This window comes from Bos grunniens, chromosome 12, assembly GCF_055505025.1.
Source record: "Bos grunniens cultivar Pamir isolate PY7600 chromosome 12, Bosgru_T2T1.0, whole genome shotgun sequence".
Classification (NCBI taxonomy): domain Eukaryota; kingdom Metazoa; phylum Chordata; class Mammalia; order Artiodactyla; family Bovidae; genus Bos; species Bos grunniens.
In genome coordinates, this window is record NC_141176.1 from 93170056 (window position 1) to 93195098 (window position 25043).

The 25043-nt window shown below is 58.4% G+C and overlaps 1 protein-coding gene across 4 annotated transcripts in view; it reads right to left on the reverse strand.

Moving 5' to 3' along the window:
* Positions 1-7862, reverse strand: part of GAS6 (growth arrest specific 6) — a 28290-nt gene extending 20428 nt beyond the window's left edge. For all 4 annotated transcript variants that reach the window (XM_086330723.1, XM_086330724.1, XM_086330722.1 and 1 more), the window contains exons 1-2: positions 7611-7862; positions 7255-7421 (exon numbers count right to left, since the gene is read on the reverse strand). In XM_086330723.1, the coding sequence (XP_086186849.1) occupies positions 7255-7421; positions 7611-7683 (240 nt within the window). In that variant the 5' untranslated portion in view covers positions 7684-7862. The remainder of the gene's footprint in view (positions 1-7254; positions 7422-7610) is intronic.
* Positions 7863-25043: the final 17181 nt, after the last annotated feature.

Consider the following 25043-nt stretch of genomic DNA (forward strand, 5'->3'; position numbering starts at 1 on the left):
CCAGCACCCCGGTCTCGTCCAGAGGCTGCTGCTGCCCAGGCGCTGGGCCCCGAGAGCATGAGGCTCAGCACAACCCCTCCTGCAGGCAGGCGCCCAGACTCCCTCGGTGCCCGCTGACCCCGCAGGGCTCCACACATCTTCCTGGCAGAGTTCAGACAAATGCCTTCTTCCCTTCCTTCCCCCAATTCTTCTCCTGAGATTCTCCCAACTAGGCGCGGAGGACTCTGTGAGACCAAAGGAAACGCAGACGCTACTTCTCAGGCCACGGGCCTCCCAGATGCCCTAGGCCCTGCTCTCCTGGAGGACCCCAGGTGGGCCCCCAGGCACCCTGTGAGGGCACTGCGTCCCCTCCGTCCTCAGACACTGACGCACAGGCTGCAGGGAGGCCCTGGAACAAAGCCCTGATGTCACCAGCCAGAGGCACGGGTGACCCGGGGCCTGCAGCAGCTCGGCACGTGTGTGCGTGCGTGTGACTCCCAGGGCCGCAACACCCCTCCATCCCCACAGCCATCCCCTCCCACCCAGCCTGGCCCCACATGACAGGGGCCGGGCAGGGTTCTCCGGGTCCCGGTCACATCAGTGTCAGGACGAGCTGCCCTGGATGCTATGCTCAGGGCCTGGGGCAGGTGGCAGTGACCCTTGGGGCGTGGAGATCCCAGCGCCCCTCGCTACTGAGAGCTTCCCAGCAGTCTGCCCCTGCCCCCGGCACATCCCTTCGCACCGCCCCCTATGAGTCCCCACTGCTCCGGTGACCCGCAGCGGCTCAGCTGCTGGCAGGCCCGGGCATCTGCAGGCTCCGGCGGATGGGAGACCCGAGGCCCAGGGTGGGGCCTGAGCCAGGGACTGGAGGGGGCTGGTCCCTCCCAGCACAGGTTGTGAAAGTGCAGCTGAAAGACCTGCGTGCGAAGCATGTTGTGCAAAACCTCCTGGCGTGGCTCAGTACAGTGTCTCCTGCCAGGCACGAAAATACTCTTGGAAATGGACCTCATAAAACAGGTTTGTTTCCAAATACTGCTTCCCCACAGCAGAGATTTGTAGCTGCTGTCCAGCATCCAATTCTCCCTTCATCTCCAGTAATAGAACTCTGGATTCAGTTAAGCAACAGTGCAGCCAGCTGCAGGACTACACTTCCCAGACGCCCTTGCAACTAGGCGTGGCCGTGTGACTAAGTCCTAGCCAATGGGATACACACAGGGAGCAAAACAGTAAAGAGAGAGTGGGGTACTTTGGTTCTCTGGCCTCCTTGCTGGAATGCAGATGTGATGGCTGGTTCTCCAGCATCTTGCCCACTGTGTGAGGAGGCCTGGGAGACAAAGGCCATGCACTCGTGCAGTGGAGCACAAATAAATCACGTAAGTCCCTGGGCCCCCACCGTTGAGCAGCCCTGGGCAGCCTGCCTTCCACCTTTTACATGAGAGAGAAACACACTGTCTTATTTAAACCACTCTAATGAGGCCAACCAGTCCATCCTAAAGGAGATCAGTCCTGAGTGTTCATTGGAAGGACTGATGCTGAAGCTGAAACTCCAATACTTTGGCCACCTCATGTGAAGAGTTGACTCATTGGAAAAGACCCTGATGCTGGGAGGGATTGGGGGCAGGAGGAGAAGGGGACGACAGAGGATGAGGTGGCTGGATGGCATCACCGACTTGATGGATATGAGTTTGAGTGAACTCCAGGAGTTGGTGATGGACAGGGAGGCCTGGCGTGCTGCGATTCATGGGGTTGCAAAGAGCCAGACACGACTGAGTGACTGAACTGAACTGAACTGAATGAGGCCAAAGTACCAGGCTAACTGAATTTGAAAAATGAGTGCAAATAGATGTGTCATGGCCTGCAAAGTGAAGATTTCATGAGTCGGTGAGAATGTTCTGGGAAATGGGCAACACGAAGGCCTTTCTTTCCTTCTCCTATGCTCTCCTGGCGGAGGCCTCTCAGGGCTGCGGGCACTCCCCTTCACAGCACTGGCTGATCATTCACAGCTTTGCTTGGAGACGCTTTTGTTCTCAAGGCCAAATGCAGCTATGATGCTCACCTGAGTGGCTAGGGTGCCCACCAGCAGGACAGGAAGCCACTGGGCTGCACTGGGGCCTAAGCTTCTCCAGGTCCTGAGCCTCCCCAGGGGCCAGGCCTCACCATACCCTCTGGTGACACAGGAGTACCCCACTGTTGGCCAGGTGCTCCTCCTGGCAGCTGTGAATATGCTGGCAGGAGCTGAAAAAAAGCAGGCGTGGAACCTCCTGCGGCCCCAGAAGAGTAGCTCCTGTTGACACGTTACAGGGTGACAGAGAACAACGCATCTTCCTCCAAGTCTGAGCGACGCTCCTGCCCGCTCTGACCTGTCCCTGCCCACACATGGTGGCGGGCCTTGGGGGCTTGGACAGCATGGGAGCGGGGGAGGGAGAAGGACATGCCCAGCAGCTCCTGGTGAGCAGGGGGCCTCCACCAGGAGCCCACGGAGCAGAAGGGCAGGGCAGGAGCCAGCAGAGATGGCCTGGCAGGAATGAGGCCTCGTGGTCTCAGGAGCTGGGTGAGGGCACAGAGCATGAGGGCTTGGGGGTCATCCCACACCCAACTCCTCCTTAAAAATTACTTTAAAACGTAACGACCTGCACTCTCCCAGGATCACAATTACAGGCGTACACACGTGACTGCAGTGAGATCACTGGACTGAAGTCACCATCACAGGGCCAGGAACCCCAATATCTATACTAACTCTCAAACCCACCAAAGTCTGCAGCCCAGAAACAGCTCCCACCTCTGAGCCCAGCAGACACAGCACATCCCACACGCACCGGCAGAGCTGGAGTAAAGCAACAGCCCCGCTGGGTTTACAGCGTCCCAGCCCAGCCACTCGGCATCTCAGAAACCAGGCTGTGAACATCAGCTTCTTAAAGGGCATTTTCTCTCTAAGTCCCACAAGCAGACCTGCAGTGTCCTTCAGAACATCTTTCGTTTTTCCACAGATGCTGAGCCCATGGGCGCGGACGACGTATCATTTAGGGGCCTGTCCTGTCATTAGGCCGCAGGGCCCAGCTCCGCACTGGGCTGACCCCCCCGGGAGTAGCGTGTATGAGGGCTCAGGGGCAGCAAACGGGGGCCAGACAGAGCTGTCCCTCCCCCAAGGCCATCGGGGGAGAGGCTGGCCCATGTGGGGGCCCTGCGTGCCACCCGTCTAACCAGCAGTCTGCAGGCCTCTGGGTCGTGCGGAGTCAACTCTGGAGAAAATTCAACAGGCCAGACAACTCAGAGAACCCGCCCCTGCTGGCTTCCAGTGGAGGAAGCCTGGGAGGGACTGGGTCCTGGGGGACGCCTGGCTGCAGTGAGCAGGGGGCTTCCTGGACAGACAGGAGCTGGGGCTGAGTCTGCACCCGTGGGGCCTGGTCCCATCCTTGATGGACCCTCAGGGGGCTGAGGGAAGTGTGCCTGAGCATCTGAGTGAGTGAATGTTAGGGAGCTGCTGTCACGGTGGGGTGGCGCGTGGGGGGCAGTGGGCCTCGGCTATCCTGGAGGTCACTGGGGGTGACAAGGTCCCCATCGCCTCCTGCTGGGACCCCATTTCTGTGCCCCTGAGACCCCTCAGGCCACTGCAACAACGGGAGACTTGAGGGAGGGCTTGTCCCCTCCCTGGGGGTGTCCCCCGCCCCAAGCAGCACTGTCTGCGGACATGTGAGTGCTGAGTCTGTGAGCTGTGAGCACCGAGTCTGCGACGTGTGAGCACCGAGTCTGCGGACCTGTGAGGACCGAGTCTGCGACGTGTGAGCATCACTGTCTGTATCTCAAACAAACGAGGGCTGGAGGACCAAGACCTGGAGCCCCCTCCGACCTGCAGGCCTCAGGTGGCCCCTGCGCTGGGAGGTGGCGAACCAGGCCTGGGCCGAGGGTCAGGCTGGGTGAGTCTTTCATTCAGAATCCTTTCCTGAAGCCAAGGGCACTGGTACGGGCTCTGGCGCCCGCTTGCATTGAAGGACCTAAGTAGGAAGGTGACTGTTCCGGGCTGGCGAACTTTCGGGAGAACTCGGGGAGGCCAGCAGGGCGCCCGGCACCCAGAGTCCTCTGAACAAGACCCCAGGAGGAGGACAGTGCTGGGAAGACAGAGTAACAAGAGAGGAAAACAAGATAAGAAGGAAGTCTAATCACAGGGCTCCAGGGGAGGGCAGGGTGGAACACTCCTGAGGCTGGAAGAATGTGGAGGAGACTATTCGTGCCTGGAGGGAAGCCTGGGAAGCACTGGACGCATCAGGAAGGCCCCAGGCGCCTTCCTCTCCAGGCTCCACAGCCCCCGGAATCAGGAAGGTGCCCACAGCTACCTGCTCAGAGGAGGGGCCCGTCCACAGACAGGAAGGCGGCCCAGGGTGGAACAATCTGCCTGGGCAGGAAGCACCCAGAACACACCCAGCACAGAGGGCACCGCCTCCAGGGATTCCAGGGCAGGCACGTGGCCCAGAGAGCCGGCTCCAGGTGCCGGAGCCCCCACCCAGCCCGGGCACAGGGCGGCCGCCCCCACCTTCTGCCCCACCCGCAGCCCTGGAGACACCGGACACGCTGCCCCTCTGCCAGAAGCAAAGGGCCCATGGGAAACGCTCACGCAGGCGTGTGTGGCTGTGATGGGGCAGCCGCACGGAGGAAGTCCTGCCGCGGCTGGCGGGTGAGGACAGGCTGTCCTGGCAGCGGCCCCTTGATCTGGCAGCGCTCTCAGCCCAGAGGCCGCAGCCTCCCCGTCACACATTGGGATGCACGGGGCTCCTGCGACTTCCTGAACTAAGGCCAGGGCCTCGTTGGGGTCACACCCACACACGATCACAAAGAGCCAGGAATCTGAGGGCAAGGAAGTGATGCTTCTCAGGAGAGCCCAGACTCTCAGGAGCCGGGTGCCCATGCGTGAGGTCACAGGACCGCCTCACCTGACTAGCTGCTTTTCCAAAGGTTTATTAGGAGTGAGTTGTGTTTGCAGGGTCTCCCCCAGTCCTGGAATCCAGAACCTCCTCAAAGTGAGGGAAAAGATGGCGTGGACGCCTGGAGGGGCATCTGGTCGACCAGAGCAGAACTGGACACGAGGAAGTCCCCTAAGCACCAGCCCCAACCCCCGACCCGACCCGAACTGGCTCCTCCAGAAGCCATTGCCCCTCGGTGAACGCAGAAGGAGCCAGTCCACCCGGGAAGCTGGTAATAAAGGGAAAGGTGTGACTGTGATTCGAGGATGGGTCAGGAAGCAGGACAGCATTCTGAAAACTCACACGCGGCTTTGATGTGCAAGGAGTCCACACGTTCCTGACGGGGTGGATGGGGCGGGTGTGGGAGGCAACTCCCCCTGGAAGGGAGGGCAGGACGCTGGGGGAAGTGCAAGGCCCTGTGTGATGGGGTGGATGGGGCGGGTGTGGGAGGCAAACCCCCAGGAAGGGAGGGCATGGCACCAGGGGGTGCAAGGCCCCGTGTTAAAGTCGCTGCTGTGAGCACTGCTGTCCTTGCCCTCGTTTCATCCACTGCAGACAAGGTTCTGGAGGAGGGCATGGCCACCCACTCCAGTGTTCTTGCCTGGAGACTCCCATGGACAGAGGAGCCTGGTGGGCTACAGTCCACGGGATCACACAGAGTCAGACAAGACTGAGTGACTAAGCACAGATAGGGTTGTTACAAACCTAAGAGCAGCTACAGTGGGGCGGGGTAGGCTCTGGGAAGGGTGCGCGGTGACCAGTGTGCGGTGTGTCCAGCCCAAGGCCTCTCTGTCCTGCAGGAGCAGGGCCTGGATGGGGCAGGGCTGGTGCGGGCGGCGGCCTCACTGCCCTCAAGCCTGGTCACCTGCAAGCCCCATCCCATGCTCTGTGGCAGCCAGTGTTCCAGGCTGGGCCTGGGACTGGTAGGAACACACTTATCACACACCCCGCAGCCGGGCAGCAACCCAGGCAGCCAGCACACAGCCTGTGTGGGACCTTCAGAAACGCTCCTCGGAGCAAGCTCCCCGGGGCCAGCAGGACTCATCATCATCAAAGAGACGGGAGGACAGGCAGAAGAGATGGGGCGGGGCAGAACTGCTGCTCACAACCGGTTAACGCGCACCGCTACTGACACCGAGAGTCACCGGTCACAGCTCAGCCACTGCAGCTGTGGGCTGTGCCAAGCCAAGGAAGGGCACAGCTTGGTCATCGCCATCAAGCTTGTTTCACATAGGGGACCACGGGGTGGGTCAAGCCAGCCAGTCAGAAACGCGAGTCACGTAAAAGCCTGCATCCTTCACACTTATTTGTTCACTGCACGAGACGCTTATTCCACCCCAGAAGAATTCTTTAAAAGAACTATTCCAGTAGAACCAAAACCAGCTGTGAAATCATCCTGACCTCAGGGTGTGGAGCAAGGCAGGGTGAGCCCACCCCTCTATCAGCCCTGCTTCCGCGCGGGGGGCTCCTGGGCACACACCCCAGCCTCTGCCCCAACTAAGATGGCACAGTGCACCCAGGGCCACTCCCCGAGGCCGGCTGCCTGTCGCCCCACATTCTTCACGACGTTATTAATAGAAACTTGTCCTGAGCCAGCACCTTAGGCTCCTGCAGTCTCCGCGGTTCCCAGGGCGCACCTTGTGGCCGCCTGGCCCGCCCTCCCTTGTGTGCCAGCCCTGATCGGTCCTCCCAGTCCTCCCTGCCTGGGACCTGCTGCCTTCCGGCTCGTCCAGCCCTCCGTCTTTGAAGCTAAGGCTCCCGCCTCTAGACAGGGATCTGCGGACAGCCCCACCCCCACCTCTAATCTGGCCAAGGGGGCAGGGAGGCAGGAAACTGTTCGGGCTCTCCAACCATTTATTTCGTTTACGTTTTAAGCCGGACCCTACTGCTTTCTGGTTGAGCTGTCAGAGTTGCAGTTTCCTTCAAGGCGGCTGCCTTCCGAGGCCTGCGGCGGGAAGTGGCTGCGGGCGTCCACAGGACCCCCCGCTGGCATCGGCCGCCGCTCCTCCTCTGAGGGGCACCTGGCATCACCGGGAGAACAGGGGCTCGAAAGGAGGAGGCCTGAGGGTGGCCGGGGCGGCACACAGCACCCTGCCCTTCCGCCGCCGCTGCCCGCCTCCCTGTATAAGGGTCGGTGTGCCCGCAGAAAGGTTTGCCGCAGACCCCCGCTCCCGTCCGTGCGCGCGCGGACCCGGGTCCCCTGAAGGGTGGTGCCGCGCGCGGGAGCGGGGGTCGAGGGGACCCGCCTGCCCCGACGCTCCGCTCGCCTCCCCAAGGCTCCGGGCGCACGCCTCGCCGCCCCGCGCGGCCCCGCGCTCACCGTCTCGGGGTCGTTCTCGAACACCTCGCGGGCCTCCTCCCGGCTGCACAGCTCCTCCACGCACTCCCTCTCCAGGTGGCCCTGCTTGGCCTCCTCGAAGACCTGGTAGGCGCGGCGCTGCCTGGGCCTCAGGAACTGCGCCGCCTCGCGCGCCCGCAGCATCACGGCTTCCCGGGCGGGCGGGAGGAGCGGGGAGAGAGCGGAGAGGCGCCGTCAGCGCGGCGGCGCCGGGGCCCGGGCGTGCGGGGCCGCGGGGCGCGCGGGGTGCGGCGCCGAGGCGCCCCTCGCCCTCCGGGGGGGCGGGGTGCTGGGGGGCTCCCGGCCCGGCGCGCCCCGCGGCCCCGCGCGGTACTCACTGTGCGCCGACTCGGAGGCCAGCAGGAGCAGCAGCAGCGCGGTGCCCAGGGCGGCGGCGGGTCCGGGCGGCATGGCGGGGCGGGGCGGGGCGGGTCGGGGCCGGGGCCGAGGGCCAGCACTGAAACCGGGGCCGGGGGCCGGGCGCGCGCGGTCAGAGCGCCCGGGGGGCCGTGGCGAGGCGCGGGCGCCGAGGGGCAGTGGCTCTGGTCATCCTGTGCGGGCGGCTCTGAAGGTCACATCCCGGCGGCGGCACCGCGGCGCTCGCGCGGGGCTGGGCGGGGGCGGCGGCGGGGGCGGGGCGCGCGGCAGGACCGGCCTCGGGGCCGCGCGGGGCGGGCGGGGCGCGCCTGCCTCTCCGCCGCCGGGCCGAGCCGGTTTTCTCAGGAAGATCAAAGCCCAGAGGGGCAGCGGGTCTTCGGGACGGAGGCGGGGAGTCCCCCCTCCCCCCGCCCCCGCGCCCGGGAGCTTCTCCCCAGTCGCGGGTTAAGTTTATGTAACCGGGCGGTGCGAACGCGGAGAGGAGGTCACGCGAGTCCAGCCTGTCAGGTACAGACGGACATTTACCAGCCTCCAACCTCTTTCCACCCCGTTCCCCGACCGCGCCCCAGATCTCCGCGTCCTTTCTGAAGACTTCATTCCGGGGCACGTATTCTCAAGACTATGTACCCACCAAAGGAGAGACAAACTGAAGGCAAAGGGAGCCCCACTGGGGTCCAGGGAGCGAGATTAGATGATGTCCTTCTCTAGTTTCTGTTTTTACGGTGATGACGTTGGAAAACCTCAAGGGCTCCCAGTAGCCGTTTAAACCAAAAGCTGCGTTCTCTCCTTCTGGGAGACCAAGACTTTCTGTCTCTCGTCCTGGAGTATTTCGCAAAGTCACAATAAACACACACACACACACAAACAAGCAAAACCAAAGCAGGGCAGCCCCCTCGGGGGACCGGGGCAGGTAGCCGGCCGGCGCCGCCTCGGGGGTCCTGAGCGGAGCACGCGCCCATGCGGGGCAGTGAAGGAGCGGCGAGGCACCCCCACCCCGACCTCCAGTCCGCACCTGCGCCCACCCCACCTTGTCTGGCGGGACAGTGAGCGCCGCTGATGGCAGATTTCTTGAGGTCAAAGGTTAGAAGGGGGGATAGAAGGCAATGGCAGCCCACTCCAGTACTCTCGCCTGGAAAATCCCATGGACAGAGGAGCCTCGTGGGCTGCAGGTCGCTGAGGGTCGGACTCAACTGAGTGATTTCACTTTCACTTTTAACTTTCATGCATTGGAGAAGGAAATGGCAACCCACTCCAGTGTTCTTGCCTGGAGAATCGCAGGGATGAGGGAGCCTGGTGGGCTGTCTATGGGGTCGCACAGAGTCAGTCTTAAGCGACTTAGCAGCAGCAGTAAGCGACTTAGCAGCAGCAGTGAACGTGAATATGTTAATTTCAGCGAAAGGGATGTTCCCCCAAACCTCTACAGACAGAATTAACAATTCAATAGCCCGCACGTCTGCCCCTGTGTCTGCGCTCTGTTCTCAGCTGCCCACCTCAGCCGGACTCCAAGAGCAGTGACTCAAAGCCGGCTTGGAATGGCAGGCGCTTACACAGAATATTGACCACGTTAATCTTCCTGCTTGTCCTGAGAAGCACTGCTGTCAAAAATCTGGGTGAGGCAGAAAATCCTTTAGTCGTGATTTACACCAGATCTTTAATTAACTGGTGGCACTTCTGTTATTGGAGGTCCCAGAGCTTCTTGGATCTGTGAGCTTACAGTTTTCATCGAATTTGGGAAAAAATTTGGCCATTATTTTTCAGATGCTGTTTCATGTCCCTCAAACCTCTCCTCTCTTCTGGGAACTCCAGTGGCACGTACATATGGCTACTTAAGTTTTCCCAGAACTTACTAAATGCGCTTTTTTTCATTTTTTCTCTCTGTGTGATTTTGATATTTTCTGTTGTTGGGCCTTCAAGTCCCCCAGTCTCTTCTTTTGCAGCATCATATCCATCCATCAGTGCAGGGTCTGCTTCATCTCCGACATTTGTTTCTGTCTCTGGAGCTTCGCCTGAGACAGGAGCAGAGCTAGATGCCCTCCTGCCGCAGACCCGTGGCTTGCCCCCGCACCAGGGACTCTCCAAAGCCTGTGAGCAGAAGGGATTGGAACTCTCCAGGCCCTGTGAGAACCTCGGGGTTGGCGCCTCTGATCATTTCAGGTTGTTCTTTCCCAGTCTAGGGAGTCTTCCCGAGATTGTAGCAATTCAGCCAAAGAGGTCTCAGAAGCTCTGTCTCTGGGCAGCGGTCTCCCGGGAGGGAGGGAGTGGCTGGGGTCCCCTCCATACAGCAGGAGAGGTCTGGGCCCACCTCACCTGTGTTCCGTCTCGCAGGGTCACTCTCGTTGCCTGATGGCATTGTCTGGAATACCATCATTTCCTAGATTTGTCTGGTTCTGCAGTTGTTTCAGACTCTGCCTGGTAAATCAGACAGGAAGTTGAGTCTGGTCCACATAACACTGTCTTGTCCAGAACAGAACCCTCCAGACATAGTTTAATGAAGGATTTTTTTTCCCCCAAACCATGTTTCGCACCCACTGGTAGGTACTTGGGGCTTCCCGGGTGGCTCAGATGGTAGAGAATCTGCCTGGATGCAGGAGACCTGCGTTCAGGCCCTAGTTTCAGTGTTTTGGTAACCTGCGGTTTTTAATGATGTAGGGTAGAAATAGGAAAAGGAGGACGTCAAGGCTGTATATTGTCACCCTGCTTATTTACCTTCTATGCAGACTACATCATGAGAAATGCTGGGCTGGAAGAAGCACAAGCTAGAATCAAGATTGCTGGGAGAAATATCAATAACCTCAGATATGCAGATGTCACCACCCTTATGGCAGAAAGTGAAGAGGAACTAAAAAGCCTCTTGATGAAAGTGAAAGAGGAGAGTGAAAAAGTTGGCTTAAAGCTCAACATTCAGAAAACGAAGATCATGGCATCTGGTCCCATCACTTCATGGGAAATAGATGGGGAAATAGCAGAAGCAGTGTCAGACTTTATTTTTTTGGGCTCCAATTATTTTTTTGGAATGTGGGAGACCCGGGTTCAATCCCTGGGTCAGGAAGATCCCCTGGAGAAGGAAATGGCAACCCATCCAGTACTCTTGCCTGGAGAATCCCATGGACGGAGGAGCCTGGTAGGCTACAGTCCATGGGGTCACAAAGAGTCAGACACGACTGAGCAACTTCACTTCATTTCACTTCAGTTCAAAATCACTGCAGATGGTGATTGCAGCCATGAAATTAAAAGACGCTTACTCCTTGGAAGGAAAGTTATGACCAACCTAGATAGCATATTAAAAAGCAGAGACATTACTTTGCCAACAAAGGTCCATCTAGTCAAGGCTATGGTTTTTCTAGGAGTCATGTATGGATGTGAGAGTTGGACTGTGAAGAAAGCTGAGTGCCGAAGAATTGATGCTTTTGAACTGTGGTGTTGGAGAAGACTCTTGAGAGTCCCTTGAACTGCAAGGAGATCCAACCAGTCCATCCTAAAGGAGATCAGTCCTGAGTGTTCATTGGAAGGACTGATGCTGAAGCTGAAACTCCAATACTTTGGCCACCTCATGCGAAGAGTTGACTCATTGGAAAAGATCCTGATGCTGGGAGGGATTGGGGGCAGGAGGAGAAGGGGACGACAGAGGATGAGATGGTTAGATGTCATCACTGACTCGATGCACGTGAGTTTGGCTGAACTCCGGGAGTTGGTGATGGACAGGGAGGCCTGGCGTGCTGCAATTCATGGGGTTGCAAAGAGTCAGACACGACTGAGTGACTGAATTGAACTGAACTGAGGGTAGAGGGTAGCAGAGTTTTATCAGATGTGAGTTTTTATTTCCACTGTATTTCTCAGAGTACGTGTTGGATCCTGATGTAAAATGTATTTATTGCTGTGGGTTATGCTCCAAAAGTTTGAAAGATGCTGCTTACCATCGGGAGTCAACGTGGCCCGGCCCCACTGAGGTGAAAGGGCTGCTGTGGACAGTCCTTCAGGGTTTCCTGGGCTGCTCCCGGCTCAGCCCTGGGTCCCAGGACCCCCTCAGCCCAGGCAGACCAGGGTGGTCGCTCCCCCTACTCTGCCCCATTGGGGGTTCCCTGGCAGCCTGTGACTTACAAGTGGTTTTGTGCCAAACTCTGTGTGGTTTTGTGGAATGCTGTAGGATCTTGCTGGAAACAACAGCCATCCCCAGGTGAGGCTGCTGAAGTAGCCTGGTCAACCCTGCTTCTCTGAAACTAGCGCCTCGGCCTGAGGCTGGGCCTGCTGAGGGCAGACGGGGATGGGGGGCTCTGGGCCCAGATGCAGTTCACACCCCCAGGGAGCCTTTGGCGGTCACCTTTCTCTACCCGGTTTCCTTATCTGGGACGCAGGACAGATAAGGGTCGTGGGAGAGAAGGGGCTGCGGTCTCCTTGTTGGTGTGTCTGGCTGCAGGGGTTGCTGCTGCTCAGCAGACGCTGGTTCAGCCCGGGGCGTCTGTGCACTCAGCTCTAGCACAGGAGCCGCTCGGGGCGTTGCTCGCCAGAGGCACCTCGTGGGGCTGAGTACGCGGAGGCCGTGGCTCTTGGACGGCAACCACGCTGCGCTCAGGAGGGAGGCAGCTCCCCGACCCGCAGGCCTCGTGGGCTGGAGCACATGCTCTGCACCTGTTTGGGATGCAGCGTGGGCCCAGGGCGGCCCCCTGGGCCAGCTGCCGGGACTCCCGGATTCAGAGGCATGCCCACCAGGGCCAGGGTGGCTGTGTGTGGAGCCCATTGGTTGGGTGCCTGAGAAGTCCCGGCCGGTGCTGACCTTGTGCTCTGGCGGTGCTGGACCCCTCGTGCCAGCCAGTGACGTGTCCTCTGGGAGCAGCGAGACGGTGCTGTCCTGAAACCCGAAAAGCCGCGCGGCTCCGGGGTTGCGTCCGCTTGGCCTGAGTGGCCCTGGCACCGTGTGTTCAGCTGCCCCGCAGGCACGCAGAGCTCCCTGAAAGGGCAAGGTTGCCGGGCAGATGGAATGCCACAGATGCCCCTTGTGTCCGTTAACAGAAGGGCCGTTGTACCGGAGGTGGAGATAAACACACCACAACAGGAAAGTTTACTTTTTTAGAATTTGCGGATCACTAGCTTCTGTTCAGAACATTGTTTTTCCTTTCTGGCTGATAAGGTATTTGTTAGAAAACTACGTAAGCTGGCTTAGACTGTATTCTAAAGATCTGAATCCCAGACGCAAAGGTCTCCGTTTGCTGCAGCGACCTCCTCGTGCAGTCACAGTTCATGGGGCTTCCTTCTCAGGCACTGGCACTGGCAGGGCCGTGGGGCTCAGGGGTCAGGGCACAGCCCCTACTCGTTCCCCTGTAGAGCTCCAGGAGGACTTTTATAACCCTGTCATTGGGACAAAGACTCGGATTTTGTAAAAGCCTGATCGGAAGTCTCCTTTTCATATCTACTCATCTCCCAAGCAGATTTTCTTAACCAAGTAGGTCTGAAAACACTGCAAGCTGATTTTAAGTTGAGGCAGAGCAACCGTGAGAAGACTGTTCCTGGGAGGGTCAGTGGTGGCTTCTTTTGGCGGGAAGCAGCCAGCAGGAAGGGCCTGGACAGGGCAGGAAGGGGCAAGGGAGGTGGGTGCGGGCGTGAGGCGCCGAGAGTCAGCTGCGGACACAGAGCCCTCTCCATCGGTGGTGAGCTGTGGACACAGGGCCCCCTCCATCGGGGCTGAGCTGGGGACACAGGGCCCCTTCTATTGGGGCTGAGCTGTGGACACAGAGCCCCCTCTATCTGACGCAGAGCCCCCTCCAAGGGGGCTGAGCTGGGGACACAGGGCCCCCTCCATCTGGCCTGAGTCGTGGGCTCTGCGGGGCCCGGGACCCTCCCTGTTAGCCTCCCACCTTCTGCTTCTGTGACTCCCCAAGTCTCCATGTAAGACTGACCATCAGTTGCCGTTTGCTGAAACATCAAGGTTCCCACGGCTTTCAGCGTGCTGGGCAGCAGGGCTTGGAGCTGGCACCTCCCTGGAGTGTAGTGACACATGGTGGCCTGACCTCTGCTTGCTGCCCAGGTCACTGGATGCGCACGCACAGCTGCAGCGGCACGGAGCCCGTTGGTGAGGGGATGTGGCTCCTTGGGCCTGTGGGCTGCCACATGCCTGGGACGTGTGGCTGACAGCTGCCACGTGCCTGGGACGTGTGGCTGACCGCAGCTGCCTGTGCCCGTGGGCTGCCACGTGCCTGGGACGTGTGGCTGACAGCTGCCACGTGCCTGGGATGTGTGGCTGACCGCAGCTGCCTGTGCCCGTGGGCTGCCACGTGCCTGGGATGTGTGGCTGACCGCGGCTGCCTGTGCCCATGGGCTGCCACATGCCTGGGACGTGTGGCTGACCACGGCTGCCTGTGCCCGTGGGCTGCCACGTGCCAGGGACATGTGGCTGACCGCGGCTGCCCGTGCAGGGTGCAGGGGATGGCCTGTTTTTACCGTGTTCTTGCATCTCTGCGCCTGTTCTGTCTTCGCCGCAAGCACGAGTTACTGCTACAACAAGCCCGTGAGTATCGAATGTTGGAGCCCCTGCCACTGGGGAGGGCCGGGTGCAGAGAGACGGGCCTCTGCAGATGCGGAGGCCAGGCTGTGAGACCCTCCCAGGCTTCGTGCTTGGAGGAGGAGCCTCCCTGGTGTTGAGGAGGCTGAGCGTGTGGTGCTGCCTGAGCCAGTGTCTCTGGCCAGTCGCGCCCAGCCTCAGAGGTGCTCAGGGCTGCCTGTCTGTTGGGCCGAGTTACTGGGTGGCTCTGTCTGTAACAGCATCAGGCTCTTTGAAAAGTCGAACGACTCGGTCTCTGCTGAAGCCAGGGGTGGGCGCCTGGCCAGGTGCCAGGCCTGCCGTGTCACTGATCGTTCAGCTGACAGAAAGGAGGGCTCATGACGAGACAGCAGTGGCACCCCCGAGCTCGTCCCCCTCTTTGGTGATGGGACCCTCAGTGCCCAGGCGGGTGGGCCAGGTGGAGCCCCGGGTGGCTCCTCCCTGCTGACCGTCTGATGAGCTGCGGCCCGAGCCTCCTCCCGACTCATGCCAGTGGCTCCCCTTGTGGGGACTCGGGTCGCTCCTTCATGGCCAGAACTTGTGCAGCTATAGGAAGCAGGGAGGGTGACGCTTGGGTGTCTCGGGCTGATCTGCCTTCCAAGGCTCGTCGAACAGCATCATGGGGGAGGCCGCCTGAGGACCCCGGAGTCGTGTGCAGCCTCAGTTCTGAGCCCACCACCTGCGGACAGAAACTGAATCTGGGATTATGAACACAGGTGAGGTGCAGACAAAGGCCTGTTTCCTGGATGAGCTGGTCTGAGCCTCGACCTTTAAACAAACCGATGAACTTTGCTTTATTAGTGAAAAAAAACCTGGTTCAGTGAGAGCTTGAGGACACCTAGAAATCTTCCTCTGAGGAGGATCAAAAACGTTTCCAGTAGCCACGGGAGCCCCTGGGGTGGACCAGCTGCTTTAACACTTGTGGAGTTGGTATCACCTTCAAGGACAGGCCAGGCGAGTGGTGACCTGTGAGGCCGTCCCCATGCAGCCAAGACACCAGTGCGTAAACTTGGGTTCATTTCCTGAGGTCGGCAGAGCCGGAAGGCCCATCTCTGCAGGCTCCTGACCCCAGGCTGCCTCTGGTGCGGTTTGTCTCTCTGTGGGCGTGACACGCTGTAGTTTTAAAAATTTCAAAACCTGACTCTCACGCAGATGCAGAATGAACAAGTGTCAAATATTTATTCTCTCACTAACGAGGGAATCAGAGAGGTAAGTTGCTTCAAGAGCTTTTTAAGCACCTGGGTGTCCACAGCCGCTGAGGGGTTTGTGTGCAGGGCTGCAGGGCCGGATACAAGCTGGTGTGTGTCCCTCAGTGTCTCGTGGGAGGAAGTTATTTGCCCCTTTGCCAGTAAAGCTCTGAGCCCACAGTGACTCTGCAGCCCGACTCTGTGACCCACAGGGTGCTGGGCCCAGGTGGAGGCCTGGGGGCTGGGCAAAGGGACAGGCTGACCGTGGTGTCTCACCTCACGCTCTCTGGCCAGATCTCCAAGTCTGGGGTATTTTTCTCAACACAGACGGTGCTATCCTCTCTGAGAAGAGGCCGCCGTACTATCAGACAACGTGGTGTGTCCTCAGGTAACGTTTAGCCCACTCTGGCTGGTGACTGGAACCATGACTCCAGGTAACAGGAAAGCTGGTTCACAGGCCTGACCCCCTCACAGTGAGGTCCCCCATTCACGAAGCCCCGGGGGTCAGTGCCCACCCAAAACACCTGCGGAGTGGGCCTGCAGGTGCCTCCCTGAGGACCACTCATCCTCAGAGTGGGCCTGCTTCCCGAACAGTTCCTTATTTGATGCTTAGCGGAGAGCAAGAGCATTCTTGTTGGAACTTCTGTTTGGAAGCCAAGAATAGATCTGTAGGCTGTTGCATCTGTAAAACGAATTCCAGGTGGCGAATCTGGTCCCGTTAGACTCCACAGTTCGTGGCGCCCACCTTGGCCACTCCATCCCTGGCAGTGTGCTGTGGGATTTGCTGGTGTTTGGTGCTCAGGGAACCTCAGGCCTGGAGGCGGGCCCGCCCGATCAGGGCAGGTGGGTGCTGGCCGGGGACGTGAGGCTGCGCACGCTCCCCCAACCTGTCCTGGCCGTCTGCGAGCAGGAGGGGAGCCTTGGTGTCTGCTCCCCTCCCTGAAAGTCACGAGGGTCTTGGGGCTTGGACGTGGAGGTGACTCCATGGTACAGGCCAGCCACCCCCATCTTCACAGGCAGCGCTGTGTCCCCTGGGGAGGCCTGTCTGTCCTCTGTCCAGGGCACGTGTCCTGGGTGACGCCCTGGTATTTACTCACCACTCCTCCACCGCTTCCCCTGCAACTCATGAAGCCCAAGTTTGCAAGCAGCCTGTTTGCTTGATGAGGACATTTCCCAGGAGCTGAGCAGGGTGGTATAACTGGTCTCCAAACGGCCGGCTTCCAGGTAACTGTCCCGGGTGAGTGAGAACCAAGGCTCTGTGCTTGGTGGGGGCAGCACTCACTCCAGAATACAGAGCAAGGCCTTCCTCCCGGCCAGGGTGTTGAGCTCTGGGATGTGTGTGATTCATGTTCCACGTGAAATCACATCTCCTTCTCCTGCTTTTTATCGAAAGAGGCAAGGGAAACAACCAATTAGTTACGGTTGCTCTCACTGCCAGACGCTCTGTGATCATCGAGGATGGAACTGAGCAGGGCCTTGGACACCCTCCATCCCTCGGCCCCCGAGGCGTGGAAGCCAGTGTTCTGGTGCTGAGAATGAGCTCATGCCGTCCAGGGATTGAACAGAACAGATGACTTGCTGCCCTTGGCTTGATGCGCGTGTGGTTTCCAAGTGTGAGGCGGATGGCCTGGCACTGCCGCAATGTGGGGGGATGCAGAGGCAGACGCGGGCCCGAGCTGCTGCCCCCTTCTCCAGGCTGCTGCCCTCCCTCCACCCAGCAGGCTCCCCACAGGAGGCTGGCACCCCCATCTGCCGCCTGCTGGTCAGGGACCACAGCATTGCAGAGGGACTTCACGGGTGAACAGCCCAGGACCCTGTGTGCGAATCGAGTGCATCTTTGTAAACTGGAGAGGACTTGAGAATCACTTAGCATCGTGTCGGTGCTGGAAATCCCAGGTCCGTGGTGTCTGAGGACCGCGGTGCCCCCTGGGAGGTGGGGGACCCAGCCTCCTCTTGAGAGTCTGTTGCATTCTGAGCACTTCCATCACACTATTGCTTTCATTCCCGTTTTGCAGACAGGGGGTGTGAGGCTCAGAGAGGGTGGGCATCTTGCCTGGTGTCAGAGGCAGAAGTGGCCACGCTGAGTTGGATCCAGTTCAGCGTCTTTCCGGTCTTGCAGTGACTCCAGGTCCGTGGGGGAGGGTGAGGGTGAGCTGCTGTCCTCTTTCACGTTAGGAGAAAGCGCCGTGTCTCTGCTGGGGAGGGTGTCCTGTTCTTGACAGGTCCGCGTTGTCCGCTCATGTGTTTTCCACGTGACACCTTTAGAAAGGCAATCATTCACTGAGCGTATGGACCACGTTTTGTTTGCATCTTCTTCAGTTGAGGGACACCTGGGTTGTGTCTGCTCTTCGGCTGTTGTGAGTGATGCTGGTGTGAATGTTGACGTGTTCACTCTATTTCTTGTATTTCCTACATGTTCCCATAAACACAGCTGTGTCATTTTTCAGTTAATGGTTAATTGTTTTAGAAGTGCATTTTTAAAATATTATCAGTGCCCTTATTTCCAGTCCATTAAATTCAATATGGTTAAATTACATAAATTTTTTTGATATAAATAAAATTTTTAAACTTATAATATTGTGAGTTTCAATGTATTTGCTTTTCAATTTTTCAGTATCTTTCTCAAAGACTTCTAAAGTTCCAGAAAAACTACTGAGCACACACACACGCGCACACGTCCAGAGGTGCGTGTTCTTACTTCTGTCTCAGGCCCGACGTGTCCCTGCCATCTCTCACTGCCTGGTCCTGGGGGAACCGGGGGGTTGGAGGAAGCAAAGCGTCATCGTCACCATGGTAATTATCAATAACTGGTTTCTGCCAGGGCCCACAGGTGTCTTTTCGGCTCTGAAGGGAGCGCCTGCAGGAAGCTCGGCTGTGTGAGCTTGGTGCGGAGCCCCAGTGGCTTCGCGGTGCTGCGGGCTGTGGGCACCACGGTGCCGTCTCGTCCCTCCTCGGGGGCGCCTGCTCGCCCTGGGCCTCCGTCCTATGGCTCAGCTCTCACACGGTCTCGGCCCACACAGCCCAGCCCCACTCCCGGCGCTCCGGCCCTGGGTACCCGGCAGCCGCAGGCTGTCCCTGGGGCCCGTGGCCTCCATGCCCAGCAGTGCCCGCGTCCAGCCACGACTTAGGCAACCCCTTCCCAGGCTGCTCGGCCTCCTGGGCCCCGAGGCCCTGGGGGCCACTGTTTACCTGAGGTCTTGCCATTTGGCTGGGGCTGCAGAAATCGGGGTTCCGCCTGACCCAAGTCTCCACCTGACTTCCTGTTTCTGGTTCTGAGATTTGGGCCAAAGGCCGCAGAGCGAGTTATAAAGGGCCGTGTGACCTCGCTGACACGTCAGGGGCCTGAGAGGAAGTGCTGCAGCGTGTGTAAGCGGGAGAGCGGCTGCAGGTCCCATGGCCTGTCTGGCACGTGGCCCAGCCCAGCGCCGCCGCCCCCCTAGTAGTGACGGAGCCCGGAGGGGTGACAGGCCACCCATGCGGCCCCTGACGCGCCCCTGGTCTTTCTAAGCAAGACCTGAGACCCGTCTCTGGGGCTGGAATGCAGCAGAGGAAACGCTTTTGTGCAGCCCAGCTTATCTAATTTCCCAGCTTGTTGCTCCATCTTATCAAAACAGGCCACTTCCTGTGTTACACAAGGCGGGGAGGTGTGAGTGGGCCTGGGGAAGGGGCCGTAGCGAAAGCCCGGTGTCGGAGGAGGCAGGCCTCTGGCCCTGGTCTGGACGGGACGGGCGGCTTGGGGCTTGGACTGTGAGGACACCGGGTCAGGAACATGGTGGGCTGGGCAAGGGGAGGCCCTTTACCAGCTGGCCTTCCTCCTTCGAGCGGCTGGCAGTGTGGTGCCCGGCTGGAGGCGGGCCTGGAGGGCGGCGGAGGAGGGCAGTGGGGGAGGGCGGTGGAGGAGGACGCGTGTGCGCCCTGGGGGTGTTCACCCCAGATTATTGTGAGTGAGGGCCTCGAGGGCCCCTCATCCACCCGGGGGAGGCAGTGCGCCCTTCCCAAGGGCAGAGCCCGCCCCTCGGCTTGGGTCCAAGCAGCCCCGCAGAGGAACTGGCTCCCAGAGTGGTCCGTGTGGTGGAGGGGGCTCCACATGCGCTGGGACCGTGGACCGCGCACAGCCAGCCCACTCCCACCGCAAGGATCTGGCCCGCCTCCGGCCTTGTTTTGTCTACACCCCACCCACTTCCTCATAGGGTTATTTTAAGCCAGTCCTAGACGTCATATTATTTTATCTGTAAATATTTCAGAAAGTATTTCTAAAAGCTAGATAAGAACTAAAAACACCCCAGGAAACCACAACTCGTATTTTACAATGAAAATAAGTGCCAATGATTCCTCTCGGTCGTCAGATATCAGAGTGCAGGTTCCCCGGCTGTCTCTCCGGGGGTTTCTCGCTGTTTCAGCGGCTCTTTTGCTGTCTTCTGGTCCAGGCCAGGCCAGACACTGGGCTGGGCCCAGGGAGGGGGTCAGGCGTGGCCCAGGGCACCTTGGGAGGCATGCCCGCACACTGGGGCCAGAGGATGGGGCCCAAACCGTCAGGAACTTGGCTGCCCTCCGCCCGAGGGAGTGTCTGTGCCCAAGAGTGGAGGCGGGGTGTGTGGGGGGAGCAGAGGCCGGATGGAGAGGTGGGCTGGGACCCGGCACTGGGGCCATGACAGCTCCCCTGGATGAACTTGACTGAGGCTACAAGCACGTGAAGTGTTCATGGGAGCTGGCTGCCCGGAAGCCTTCCTTCCCAGGGGTCTGCAGTGACCCCTGACCCCCAGGCCCCCTTGCCCACCCGCCCACCCACCCACCCGCGGGAGCACCTGTGTCGGCAGGAAGTCCTGAAGCTCAGCTCTGAATGTGCGCGTGGCTGTGACCGCCATTCTGGCCCTGAGTCCCCGACCCCCAGGCTCACCGTCCTCGTCCCGGGTGGGGGTGGGGGTGGAACCACACGAGCTCTGGGCGTCGGTCGAGTCCACGGTACAGGGTCAGCTCCCACCTGCAGCCCGAACACGAGCTCTGGGCGTCGGTCGAGTCCGCAGTCAGGGTCAGCTCCCTGCAGCCCTGAGGCCTCCCTGACTCCGACCTGCCTGCCTCCCTCCTTCCCTCATCAGGACTCTGAGGTTACACTCGCCCCGGGGCCATCGGTACCGTCGCCCGCTTCAGAGCCTCCACGTCCACAGTCCTATTGGCCACAAGGGCGCATTCGCAGATCGGGGGTGGGTTGGAAACCCCGAACAGCTTTGCACCAGGTGAGCAGATGCCTCCCCAGGGTGCCCTTGGACTCAGGGGCTCCCAGGCTCCATCAGGTAGTTTTGCTGAGATTCTGTGCCAGCGTGAACGGTTCGAAGCAATGTCATGATAAACAGTTGTGTCATCAGCCGCTGATAAGACATGCAGCCATAGTTCCTTTCAGACAGATATTCACGCGCTGGGGCTGCCCCCACATCTGTGGCCATCTAGAGATGGGATTCTGGGCCCTGGATCCACCCATGCTCCAGGGCGGGGTGGGCTTGGGGACTTCAGGGTCAGGGTCATGGTGCAGCTGCCACCACCTCTCCCTGGGGGATCACGTGTGAGAGGCTCGGGGCCCGTCAGCTGTGCCCCCCAAGTCCTGCAGCCCCAACCCCGTCCTCACCTGGACCCTCTCCCAGGCTTCTTGCGTCCATTCATTGAGTTGACGATTATTTACCAAGTTCACATCATCGTCCTCCAGGAACCATGGGAGATGTGGAGATGAGAGGCACAAAATAAATTAAAAATTTAAATATAGGGCCTTTTGCAAAGAACTTACCTTCTTCAATGGGGCAGATCTTGGCCAATAAATTGTCCAGATGACACACCTGGAGTGTGGGCTCTGACAGTGGTGTGAGAGGTGGCTCTGGGGAGGCGGCTTCCTCCCACCTGGGGTGGGCCTGGGGGAGGAGATGAGCCTGGGGGGGCGCTCCAGCTGCAGCCTGAGAGGATGCATGGGGCATGTGCCCTGAGTGGGGACTGAGGCTGGGGCTGGAGGCAGGGGTCTGGGGGAGACCTCGGGCGTCTCCAAAGTGACTTACCCGAAGGAGCCCCTTGTGGCTCCTGAGTCTGACCGGCTTATCCCATGAGCACTGGAGCCCAGCCACAGCCCGTGGACGCGCCTCTCACATGGTCATGGTGAGGGCTTCGGCTGAGGACGAAGGGGTTGTCAGCAGGACAAGCTTGCTGCCAGCCGGTTCACTGACCAGAGGGTCAGTGTGGCACGCAGGAGCTCTGCTCGCCAAACCCTTCCATGTTTCAGCGGAAGGGAACTCATAGGACGAGCATCCACTAGCCCAGCCTTTTATCTGCCTTGGACTTGAGGACAGCTAGAAGCGGTGTGTCAGCTTGAGGAGCTGAGACGAACGGACCGTTGACCTCTGGCATCTGCTGAGATGCTTGTCATCTTTTTTGAAATATTGCAGCAGCTGCCTCTCCACCCCGCGCTGGGGAATTAGGGAGCAATGATGGCAACCCACTCCAGTGTTCTTGCCTGGAGAATCCCAGGGATGGGGGAGCCTGGTGGGCTGCCGTCTCTGGGGTCGCACAGAGTCGGACACAACTGATGCGACTCAGCAGCAACAGCAGCAGCGTCTCGCCTTGTTTCCCATCTTAAGAGAAAACTGTTTGCTGTTTCACTGTTATCATTATATTAAGTGTTAGATTCTTCAAATGCCCTTTATCACCTGAAGCAACTATCCTCTATTTTGCTGAGTTCTTCTATTGCGGGTTCATCTAGTTTGCTGGGTTTTTAAAATAATGCATGTCGAATTTTGTCAAAGGCTTTCTGTACATGTGTCTCCACACATCTCAGTGACCTTATGGATTAATTTTTTCTATAATCCTGTAAACAACAGAAATTGATTTTTAATTAAATTTTTAATCTTTGAGGTAATTGAAGATTCAGGCTCAGTTGTAAACAGTAAAGCAGAGAGACTGCCATGCCCTCTTCTGCATTCCCCTCCAGCGGTAACATTGTGGACAGTGTCGCAGCCGGGGCTCCGAGGGTGAGGTAGGCCAGCGGAGGCCGGTGCACAGAGGGCAGTGGGGGCCGGGGCGCGGAGGGCGGCGGAGGCTGGCAGGGCCTGGGGCACAGAGGGCGGCGGGCCGGGGCGGCGGGGACCGGGGTGCGGAGGCCGGGGCGCCGGGGGCGGCAGAGCCAGAGAACAGCTCCGTCTTCACAAGGGTCCGGCGGCTGCCTGCTCTCTGTGGCGCTGCGGTACCTGTGAGCACTTGGTCTTCTGCTGTATCGGGAATCTCTCCTCGTTATGTTTGGAAAGACGGGCTCCTGGGGGCTGCTGCCATGCAGTGGAGGCTGTTCTCCTCTATACCTTTTATACTTGAAGGAAATGACTGCTCTTTGGTCAAGTGTACAGAAAACTTCCCCCATTTTTCTTTATTATGTTTATTTCAAAAGGCTGCTTGTGTGCAAAAGAGTTCTGTCCATACATATAACAAATGTAAAGTATTATTGTTGGGTGTAGGATGCGTGTGGGCGTGCTAAGTTGCTTCAATCGTGTCTGACTCTGTGTCCCAGCCAACTCTAGCCCACCAAGCTCCTCTGTCCTTGGGATTTCCCAGGCGAGAATACTGGTGAGGGTTGCCATTCGCTCCCCCGGGGACCTTCCCGATCCAGGGATGGGACCCACGTCTCTTTACCACTAGCACCACCCAGGAAGCCCCGGCTGTACGGGTATCATCTGACAGAGTTCAAAATGAAGCTATTAATGTATTAGCCTTTTCTCCAGTGCTCTGGATTTGTATCCAGAGAGGTGACCAGGTCTCCCTTAGAGCAGCCTCTTTTCCTTTCAAGATTGTAGAGCTGTAGAAACGTGACAGCAGAAAAACCATGTTTCCATCTGTTGCTTCCCTTCTTTCCTTTCTTCTTTCAAATCCAATCCTTGCTTCATCTGAAATGTATTCTAATACATGGGATGAAGAATAAAGTGTAGGAATTTTGCTTTACCCGGATGGATAGTTTGTTCAATGATTTATCACTTAAATATCTTATTTTGACTCCTCAGTGTTAGCCTTTTCTTTTAAGTGTTGCTATACCTGTTTCACAGATGAAGTATCTGACACCAAGTTAAATAAGTTATTCAAGGTCTCAGAGCTAAAAACTTTGTGAGGCCAGAGTCGAATCAGGTTTGCAGGCTCCAGGGCTACCCTCGTCCCCTTTTCTAGCTGAAAACCCTGTCTGATGTCAGAGCTCTGCAGGTCCTCAGGACCCCATCTCTTGGGCGACTGGTTTAGAAGAGCCGCCGGCAGCACAGACGTCTGTGGTTTCGGGTCTGATCTGCCTTGTAGGAGACATTGTTCTTAAACGAGTGTCCTTGTGGCCTGAGACAGCTGAACGTCCTTGGATGACCTAAGGCAGGTCATCCTTCACCAGATTTGGCTTCAGAACCCCCTGACAAGACTCTGGAGTTGATTGCGGAATCACGTATTACCATCTGAGATGCACCAATTGGATTCAGATGGAAAAGTTGGAAGAAATAGGAAGACTCCTGCCTCAGAGAGTTGGCTGGCAGCAAGGACGTTCCTTCCCTCTACCCGCGCTTTTGTGGTGGGAGAAGGGTGCTGTGCTGAGAGATGAGAGATAGAGAGCAGTCGGCTTGGCTGATGGGCGGAGCCTGGGGGAACGCTGATCCTCGCAGCGCCGGCACCCAGAGGGTCAGCATGGGTCTGGTCCCCGTCTGTGACAGCTGGCTGACTGTGGTGCCTGACCCACGCGCAAGGCATGCAGTTAACTGGGAGATGCAGTTATTCATGGTGCAGGACCACCACCCACTGCAAGGGAGCAGACAGCCCCAGCCCACTCGTGGATTCCAACACAGTAGACGTGGGAATGCAGACTCTGTTCCTGTCCACTCAGTGAAGGACCTGCAAAAATCATGCAGCTCTTTGCTGTGTGGGAGGTGAGCTTGTCGGTTAAGTGGAGCTGGGGTCCAGGCTGGTGGGGCCTGTCCACTGGGACAAAGTCAAAGGCTCCACCCTGATGCACCTTGCGGGGTCTTTGCCGCTGAGAGACAGCCTTCAAACAAGCAAACAGCAGTGATTGAAGGTTTAGAGATTTATTTGGCTGGAAAAGTTATTTTGGAGGTTATCAGACATTTTAACTATTAAGAGTTGGGGCAGAAGTAAAGCAAAGAGTATGAGGAAGAGGCTGTGTGGAGGGAAATTGTTCCAAAGAATAACTCTGACAATTTGGAACTTTAAGCAGAATCTGGTTTTGGATGAGAGAGCCAACCAGAGAAGAGACTCGAAGCCCTTAGCTGGGTCCTCTTGGGCAGTTTGGTTAAGTCCAGGCAGGACACTGCTCCTGGGCTGTGCATCCTGATGGGTGTGGAGAATTGGGAGGTAAAACTTGCATATATTGGATTATAAAGCATTGATCAGAGAAGGCAGTGGTACCCCACTCCAGTACTCTTGCCTGGAAAATCCCATGGACAGAGGAGCCTGGTGGGCTGCAGTCCATGGGGTCGCTAGGAGTCAGACACAACGGAGCGACTTCATTGTCACTTTACACTTTCATGCACCGAAGAAGGAAATGGCAACCCACTCCAGTGGGAAATCCCAGGGACGGGGGAGCCTGGTGGGCTGCCGTCTCTGGGGTCGCACAGAGTTGGACACGACTGAAGCGACTTAGCAGCAGCAGCAGCAGGAGCATGCATTGA